At 38.1% G+C, this 9509-nt stretch overlaps 1 protein-coding gene and 1 pseudogene across 3 annotated transcripts; both read right to left on the reverse strand.

Annotated features, from left to right (window-relative positions):
• On the reverse strand, positions 262 to 3712 carry LOC18791037 (annotated as a pseudogene). The gene is made up of 8 exons (XR_002269821.1): positions 3573 to 3712; positions 3077 to 3390; positions 2439 to 2510; positions 1793 to 1857; positions 1469 to 1625; positions 1270 to 1350; positions 1064 to 1152; positions 262 to 810 (listed from the first exon to the last, which is right to left on the reverse strand). The product of XR_002269821.1 is annotated as an uncharacterized LOC18791037 (transcript).
• On the reverse strand, positions 5291 to 9304 carry LOC18789084 (probable apyrase 6). 2 transcript variants are annotated; one of them, XM_020554431.1, is made up of 9 exons: positions 8243 to 9252; positions 7865 to 7977; positions 7558 to 7665; positions 7363 to 7417; positions 6721 to 6912; positions 6518 to 6615; positions 6102 to 6298; positions 5917 to 6001; positions 5291 to 5822 (listed from the first exon to the last, which is right to left on the reverse strand). In XM_020554431.1, exons 1-9 carry the CDS (start codon positions 8856 to 8858, stop codon positions 5787 to 5789), a joined length of 1500 nt encoding a protein of 499 aa, XP_020410020.1. In that variant the 5' UTR covers positions 8859 to 9252; the 3' UTR covers positions 5291 to 5786. The 2 variants fall into 2 exon arrangements, with proteins under 2 accessions (XP_020410020.1, XP_007223149.1); XM_007223087.2 differs by having other exon boundaries at positions 5291 to 6001; positions 8243 to 9304.

A 9509-nucleotide genomic window follows, 5' to 3' on the forward strand; every position in this document is an offset into this window, starting at 1 on the left:
AGGTAGAGCAATGACAGACTTTTGTTTTTTTTTAACAACGGGAGACTTGTAAGTGGTTTTTAAATTTTAATTTTTTAATGTATTTATTTAAATTCACGTAACATTATATAATTGGATATGCAGGCTCCACATAAGTGCCACATCAGCAAACTAACAAAGTTTTTAACGAAAACTCAAAGTAAGGATTATTTGTGAACACACATATTAACCTTGAGAACCACAAATAACCAAAAAAAAAAAAAAAATGACTCAATCTGAAAGTTTCATGAACCTCAAGGACGTTTTGTGATAAATCCAAAAGAAAAAGAACTCAGCTAAGGAGATATTCAAGTTGAATAATACAGACATGCCCCTTCCAGATAACAACCAGCTGCTTTGAACTACCCAAGAAGATGGAGAACCAAAAATCAATATTTCCTTTTTTCTCTGGTTGAATGGAATTAATTTACAAACATACATGAAATACAAGACAACCAAAGATGGAGGTAACCAAGACTGCCATGGCCTTTTCAACAAGCCATTAGACACAATTCCACACTGCTGTAGCCTTTTCTGTTCTCTTATGTTTTGCAATTTTTTGTTCCTTCATATTTTCGGACAAAAGAAACGTTTTCATTTATTTTTCACCACTTTCCGCTGAATGGCTTCACCATATCACGTAAAACTCTCTGGCGTTTTGTTGGCTTCATGTTAGGCAGTTTCTGGTTGTGGACTCCCATTAGGTCCTGATCCTACTGCAAATTGTAGACCCATATGTTGTCCAGATTGAAGAACAAAAGCAACTTGTGTTGCTGCCAATGCTGCAGCCTCCTGTTTTACCATATTACAATAAGAACATTAAGGAGCAATTAAAAATAAGCCCACATTCAATGCTTCATGTTACAGTTTCGAAGTCTTTGATTCTATCTTTAGAGCATTATTATGGAATATACCATGTACAAAGTGATTATTATGTAGCAAGATCAGAAAACAACATGAAAGAGCAGAATAGGAAAAGAAAAAAGAAAGAATCACCAATGTATAAGACTTGACATTTAAAAGTATAATTGAAGGTAAAATTAACCTGTCTTTGCTGTCGACGCTGCAAGATACTGATGGCCCAAGCCATAATATAGCAGGCAAAAGAAATCCAGCCGCTCGAAGCAAGAAAAGCTGCAGAGTAACAACCAGTTTATCAGCTTCACCGAACCGTAAAATGACATCAATTTAAGGGATAATGAAGCACCAGACTGGCGAGTTGATAGAAAAAGTAAGTTCAAATCCACTTACAGAGAAAATAGCAGACGTGTCATCCCCATTGTCGGAATCTGTGACTCTCAGTGCATGCCGCAAGATCAGAAGGGCCATTAACTGCCAAATGCAGAGGATTAAAATTAAAATCAAACCTGATTTACCTCATACATGAGGAATAAGAATATGAGAAAGGAGTTAATTTCTTCTCAGTAGGATTGCAAGTTTATGGGCTTACAATTAAGGCTGCTGAACGGAAGAATGGAGCTCCACTACTGCTTGAAGCAGAATATTCATCATATTCAGTATCCAGATACTGACGCTCTGCCTCTGTAATTGACAGGATACGTGGATCGTCCAAACTCAAAGGAGTGCCAGAAAGTGTCCAGCCTCCACTGCAGGAAACATCCATAGCCCAAAGATAATCATAAGGCATCCATATTGTCTTTCATGCAGTTTTAATCACAAACATGACAGAAGTATTAAGTTAACTAGCACTGTTACCAAATAATCAAAAGAAGTCACAAACACTTGTGATGAAACATAAGAAAATTTGACTCACCCAATTTCAATAGTAGTTTCATCAGATGGTGGACGAGGAGGTGCAGTATAGCCAGGTTGGTAAGTCTGTACATAATGCAAAATACCATCAATTAGAACAGAATGCAATTATATCACTTGAAAGGAAAGTATTTCAAAATTTTCAAAATAAATACAATGCAGCAATAATGATTCCAAACAACTTTGACATCCGATCTTATCCAAAAGTGCTTACAGAAAACAGAAGATGGCATACTTTTCCAAATTATGAAGGAGATCTACATAGTGTTAACGATGCAGCAAAAGCATCATGCAAATGAGAGATCTAGAATTGAATGTACACATGTTTATGCAAATGGCTTCAATTCACTGATTCAAAAATAATTTTCTTAGAAAAGACAACCCCATCGTATCACATCATTTATCAAAAGTCAAGGTTCATCCCCCCGCCTTACCACACATAAATCCAGATGTAACTGGAATCCACTCACTACTAGTTTTTAATTCCTTCTGACATGGAGTAGGCCAAGGATTGTAATACGAAATTAAGACTTCACTTTTCGGAAAAGGAAAATTCAAGTAGCCAAGAAAGTCGAAAAATTACAAGCTTATGTGCAGCATAAGATTAGAGCACCAAAAATAGATAGAGAAAATTTCAAGCAGCATACCTGATGACAAATTTCACAAGTTATATCTCCTTTCTCATTGCACCAATGCTGAACGCACTTTCTATGAGCATACTGAAACAAATTTCACCACGCATAATGAGATCAGATAAACAAGACATAAAAAAAAAAAAAAAAAAAAAAGACAGACAGAGACAAGAGGACTGCTAGACACTAGCTCATGGAAGCAATATTTGCTATACAAATCATCATTCACCAAAAATATCTTGCAAATGGATCGCAAAAATTCTGTCAATTATATCAATGATCAAAGAAGTGCGAACAAGGAGACAAGAACGGTTCTTTTAATAGAAAATGTAAGACGCAATGTTCTATTGACTAATGGATTCCACAAATTTAAATAGCTCTTAAACAAAGAAATAAAAACAAAAACAGAATCCGGGAAATGCCCCTATGGATGCAAAAATTCTGAAGCTTTTCACCGACATCTCTGGTTGGTTAATATGTTCAGGAAAAATTTTCATTATCCACTGTCTGTCACCAAAGTTAAGGGTCATTTGCAAATAAGAAAACATTTCCTATAATCCCCCAAATCAATTCAAATCCCAACAATTCTAATGACAGCATTACATACAAAGTCAAAGACTGAGCCTTTATATCATATGATATTAAATATATACCTTGAGGCTGCCACAACAGGCACAAGGAGATTCCAAATTGCTAATGCTATCCTCATCCTGGCAAATGCGACACTCCGCCGTCTGAATCAGTGGCTCCTCCTCCTCCGCGCCCTCGGCTGACGAACTAGAAGACGGGTCGGCAGTGTCCGGGACCGGGTCGGGTCCAGCCGGCTCCGGCTCCGGCTCCGGCACAGAACTGACCTCAGGAGGCTCCGACGGCTGCTGTGCGGCCATGGGCCTGAGGAGACGGTCAACGTACAACACCAGGTGGTCACTCATTGTCGATTGTATGCGCTGATCACACAGAAAACGACCTAATCGAATGTACCCAACACTAATTAGCAACCAATTTCATTGAATATAAACTTCCAAATAAGAAGTTTTTTTTTTTTTTTTTTTTGAGAATCAAATTTAACCCTAGAAACCCAGGATCGCGCTGGATTGACACAGCGGATCGTTAGGTTTCCGAGAGAAGATGAATTGGGGGAAATCTTACCTCCGAATTGGACAAGAAAATTGGAAGCGCGTTTAGATAATCGGGGAAGAGAGAGAATTTCGTTAATTTTCTAATTGGGTCTGTTTTCGTATTTTTGGATTTGCCCAAAATACCAAGCTACATTTCTCTGCCCATTTCCGAATTTGCTATATATAGTGCTGGGTTATCTTTTCCTCGACTTCACCGAACGACTTCAGGGGTATTTTCGTCGGTCCAATTTTCCTTTGCCGCGTAAAACGACCGGTTCCGCTATACACGACAAAACAATATAAACCACTTAATTTTGATACATGGGATGGAAAGTCCTTCATCATCGTCATTAAACTGCTAATCACCTCACCTAATCATCACTGTTGTTAGCTTAATGCGAACACAAATTTAACAACAATAATACCGGAGAAATCAACTTATTAAATTAATTTTTCGACACTAATAACATCATAATTTTTTATTTATTATATTATTTAACAAAGTTTAAAATGAAAACAAAGTTGGTGTCTAATGACATTTATTTAACAAATATGGGAGTTTGGAGATGAACGTGTAATATGGGAATGTAACAATGCAATTAGGTTTGGAAATTCATTATTGAACTGGTCAGCCCAACTTTTGAACCGACCCTCAAGTCTACGCAGCTCCATGGCCACTTTTAAAGGGGTGTCAATATCATGGTCTTAAATTTTGCCAACTTCCATTTAAATTGTTCAAAATTGGAGGTGTAGAGCTAGGCTCTTTTGAGAGAAGAGCGAAAGAGTTTTATTATTAGGAGAGGATAAGCAAGCAACTAGTACAAAAATCGGGCAATGTATTCAGAAATTAAGCGAGCATCTTTACACATATGATCATCAACTCGTTGTTTAATTATTTTAACAGATTTGTGATGTATAATTGAATCGGTTTGAATTAATTTAGTAGGATAACGCACACATCAAAGTGGTAAGTAAAGACCAATAATTTCTCCACAACAAAAGTTAAAAATGGTAAGAGTATTCAAATGAATGGCTATCTTTATATTAATTGCTTCCAAATGTTCTTCTGTTTGTCATACTTACTAATAATACAGCTTAGAAGATAATTCTTTAAAACGTTGAAAGTGATGATTTTGCTAGTAGAACTGAATAACGCGTATTTATATTTTATGAGGTTTTTGTTTTTGCCAGACATATTTTATGAGGTTTGGTTTACCATATCAAACAAAATTACAAGTCTAGAAAGTTCTTAGAAATTTAAACAAGAAAAATAGCCACCAAGTCTTAGACGTATACATTTATGATTTATCTATGCAAAACGGGAAGATTGGATTGGTTGCTTGCATTGCACTGGACTTTCAGGGAAGTAGCCCTTTTCTTTTTGAAAAGTTTTGACCCAAGAAAGAAATTACAACTTCTTTGCTCTCTGACCCAAGAAAGAAGTTAGAAGGATGTCCTCACACAGAACCCCAAATTGCAAATACATGGGTAAAGGCACAGCTACAAGCCTGTTGCAGTACGTTCATTGTTTTATGGCGTTGAAGCAAATATTGGCTCGAAATAAGTTGCAATATTTTATGAAACGTTAATCACTGGAAGTTTGACATGTAGAGCAGAGTCTAGCTCTAACCCAATTTGTTTGTTCTTTTGGTATGAGAAATTAGAAACCCGAAATTCCTACATCACTCGACCCCAAGTCAGAAAAGCGAAAAACATGAGGCCCATGGAAATTGGAAACCTCAAGACTGATGTGATGAAATAAGCTCTCGCTTCAGTAATAAGAACAAATAACAATTGTGAATAAAGCACGTGTATTACCACATTATCATACAATGATACAACATTCTAAATCTCCTCACAACAAGCCTTCCCCAATTTTTATCCTAACTTCCTATTCGGATTTGGGGATAATGAGAGAGCATGTGGTATAATTAATTGGAGGTATTGGGTTCCCTCCAAGTACAAAATGGGTATCTAAGCCTTGCACCGCCGGCACAAAAAAATGTTACCACTAAATTCTGTGCAGATACCCACACTATACAATATTGCTTCTGGTCGGTAACCTTATGAGGATGGCCTTGGGCAATAAACCGAGGCCTGCTCAAGTGAATCTGGTTTAGCATGTTGCACTACTCTTTCCTCCGGATCTAACATAACAAGTGTACATTCTTCCTCTCGAAGCTATCATCTCATCTACTAACACGAGTAACTATATACCGCCCTTTCTCCAGGTCATAAATTGTCTTCAACTGGGGCTTCCTCCACTTTGACAGAGACCACACTGTAAACATCAATATTGCAAAGATGAAAATTAATGATAGTAGAGTGGGAGAGCCATCACTAATTACGGTGCTAATCCAATCAGAGTGCCCTACATCCAAGTCAGATGTGCTTTGCAAGATGAAAGCTCCCAGAGCCCAATCGAGTGGAATACTTCCCACCTGATTTGCAACCCTGATCCTGGTCACAAGAGTAGTGACAATCGATAAGAACACATACACGTGTGCAAGTTCAAATGTTATGTATGTGATATACAAGTCTGAAGTAGAACGAGTATTACCTTTCATCGTCCATAGCAATTCCAAGACTATCATGAAGCAGGGCCACAGTATATGCTGAAGAGAAACAATAGTGAAGCAAAGCTTCTTCATCGAGTCGATGGTGTCTCTTCTTTAACTTTGACCAATCCTCTCCACAGAATTGTTGTCCAGCCATCATCAGGTCAGGAAGAAATGCTTTTGAAGCCAAACCAAAGAACTAGGAAAGCAGTAGAAAAAGAAAAGGAAAGAAAAAAGGGTGTAAGAAAAACACAATTAAATGCATCTAAGTAATAATTCTACTGTATATTTTCGTTACAGAAATTTAAAAAAGAAATAAAAAAAAGTATCCTTGTTACTTCACCCATGACATTAAAAAATTATGAAAAAACCATAAATAAGAAAGAAACTGATGATTAGAGCATTGAGAAGACAAAACCTTGGATGTATGGAAGAAATTTTCTGTAGCCAAAAACTTTCCCTGAAGCTTAGGTATGAAATTTGATCCAATACTGCAGTGTTGATAGGAACATTTATCTGATCCCAGGTAAAGAGATAATCATTGTCAAAAGAAAGTAAAAATAAAATACGTGAAGCACAAATGTAACAATACAGTGAAGATTGAAGAAGAATATCTACAACCTTTTCCTTTTTGCAGCATCATTATTGCAGCGGATCTGCACTCAGAGAAGTTACCCCTTGATTGAAGAGTAGATAAATGTCTATTCTTCTCAACCGAAGAACTTGGAGAAAGCTTTGAAGACTGCATCTTATGTGAATATCCTTTAGGAGTGCAAGGATCTATTGACTTTCTTTTCTGAAGTGATTCAGCATCTGCATTAACGATAAAATATAGTAGAAATCCAATCAAATATCATGTTCTAACTGTGAGGCTTTCAGAGCTATTGCCAGTGTGCATTTGATCAAGGAATCAACAACCAAATCAGATTTTTTTTTTGGGGTAAAGAACAACCAAATCAGATTGCAACAATCAATTCCAACAAACTCTTCCGTTGGCCACCAAAATTGTTTCTATATAACTGTGTGAAAGGCGAGTAAGAACCACAAAAATATGCTACATCCTGGTGATCAGTCCAACCAAGCCATATTGCTAATAAGATCATCAGACAGACAACCACATTATAACTTATGCTTCTAAAGGGATATGAAGTTCATGGATGCCCGACTCACAAGAAAAAATTGGAATTCAGCACGACACAGTCAAACAACTTGAGGTTCAAGGCATATGGAAAATCAGGCAGAAAGCAAAGCTTATATTTTTACCTGAGTTGAAGTCTCCTGAAACAATTGCTTCTTTCAACGAATCATATGCAACATTCTGCATTATCAAATTACTTCTGAACTTCAAACCATAAAGTAGCACCTTAATGAAAATTAAACTTCCAAGCTTCCATTTGTCAGGAAAACTTGGACAGGTTGATATCTGCAAATGAACAGCATTAACAAAGCCGAACAAACCTGGCCGTAATGAAGAAGGCTGTGACTGTAGAGATTGTAAGTGACATTTCCATATTTAACAACACGTGAGAACTCATGAGGCACTGGCTCACTTGAAACAAATGTCACCTGAAATAAAATTGGACCAAAAATTAATATCCCCAACTGTTGCAACTCTTTTCTCCAATATGGTTTTGGTACTTGTTCGCGGACAAATAGCTAATCATATTTCCCAATAAAAAACACATTCGCGAGGCATGATATTTTTTGTGGTCAGAAATCCAAAATTTCAAACGAATACCACAGGAAAATATTAATGCAATCACACCTGAGCAGAAGCTCCACCAAGTTCAATAATCCCAGTTGTCTGCAAAGGATTGCCACCAAGAGTGCCAAGGGCATGGTTTGCAACAACCCAAGCATATAGTCCTTCATCAGAGCCTACATCAACCATAATTTTAGAGAGTTGCTCATAAAACATGAACTCCACATTTGAAGTTAACAAACAATCAAATACAAAAAATGTGTGGGTTGACTGATATCAGCTATGCACATTATTGTTGATAATCTTTTCTAGCATTCGAAATTGGCTCTTTTCATACAATGCCACTAAAATTTGGTCAAAAAAACTCATTCAAATCACTTCAATCGTATTGCAATTCGCAATAGATGCAAAAACCACAACACAATTCACAAATAACAGTACCTGTAATCACCGAAGCCCACTCGTTCTGAAACTTAAACCCAGAACTCCGAAGCACCTTTCTACAAGAGTCCAGAATCCGGTTCTGGGCATCCAAATCAAGCAGTCGGAGCCCCGCCGTGGCCATAAGCCTTATCTCCGTGTTCTCCCACTGCTCCTTGGGAACCCTACCCTTCCCAAATTCCACAAGCTCCCGCAATGACCCGCCCGCCGATTCCGGATCCTCCGCATACGCCGAGAGCCCCGGGTTAACCCGCATCGACGACAACCCGTCAGTGCCGAAATCGAAGACGGCAGTGTTGCCACCGTCGACTCCGTACCCGAACACGTGGATTCGGGTACCCGTACTCCCTCCGTCGATCACAATCCCGTACCGTTTCTTCCCAAAACTCTTCGAATTTCTCGCTGAAACGAGAAGATAGCAGAGTGTGAAAGCTAGTGCGATCGTCAGTGAAGCGATAATTAAGAAGCTTGATCTGTTGTTGTGCTTGGGGTTGCGAGAGAAGAGATTGGATCGGGTGCTGGGTCGGACTTGGAGCTTAACCGGGTCCATATTGTTGCTGTCGTAGTCGTCCGTCGGCTTCGAATTGACCCCTTTACGGGTATTCAACCGTCGCATGAAAAAATCGGTGCCGCGAGAAAAGAATTAGAATCATATGAATTTTGCAGATAATTGATAATAACAATGTCGTCGTTTGTTAGGGTTTTTCATGGAAATGTAAAATTGCAAATGCAAAAAATGTGAAGAAGAAAAGAAAATGAGATTTGGATCGGAGACGGAGAGGGCAATGATCAAACTCTCGCCCTCTCTCTGTGTCTCTGGTCTCTGGATGTTGTTGGTCTGAGAAACGAACGACCTTCTTAACTTTTACGTCGTTGCGTCCTCCTAACGCTTATGGCTTCCTCTACTCGTAAGCTCCCCGACCATTCCCGGTTCGGTTCACTTGTCCAGTTGTCCTTCTCGTCGACGCTTACGGTTTCCCGGTTTGGACCGTTTTCTTAACCTTTTTGTTTTCTTTTTTCTTTCTTTAAAAAGAAAAATTAACATCAAAGAATTTAGGCAATGTTTGATAGCCGGACTGGACTTGATATATTCAATTAAAACGGACATGAATTCAGTTTATTGTTTAGTGGACTTTAAGGTTCTATTTGGTTTATGGAATAAATTTCAGGGAAAATTATTCCCCATGTCATTCCCCAAGGAATGGGAATGGAAGATTCATTTCCCACGTTTGATAATCCTGGGAAAGTAACCGAGAAATATCATTTT

Source organism: Prunus persica, chromosome G1, assembly GCF_000346465.2.
Source record: "Prunus persica cultivar Lovell chromosome G1, Prunus_persica_NCBIv2, whole genome shotgun sequence".
Taxonomy (NCBI): domain Eukaryota; kingdom Viridiplantae; phylum Streptophyta; class Magnoliopsida; order Rosales; family Rosaceae; genus Prunus; species Prunus persica.

Coding starts and splice junctions, on each gene's coding strand:
- LOC18789084 (XM_007223087.2), bottom strand. CDS start 8,858: ATGCGACGGTTGAATACCCGTAAAGGGGTCAATTCGAAGCCGACGGAC. Junction 6,299..6,517: donor ATTTCTTCCATACATCCAAG/GTTTTGTCTTCT, acceptor CTGCTTTCCTAG/TTCTTTGGTTTGGCTTCAAA. Junction 6,002..6,101: donor ATTGCTATGGACGATGAAAG/GTAATACTCGTT, acceptor TCTTGTGACCAG/GATCAGGGTTGCAAATCAGG.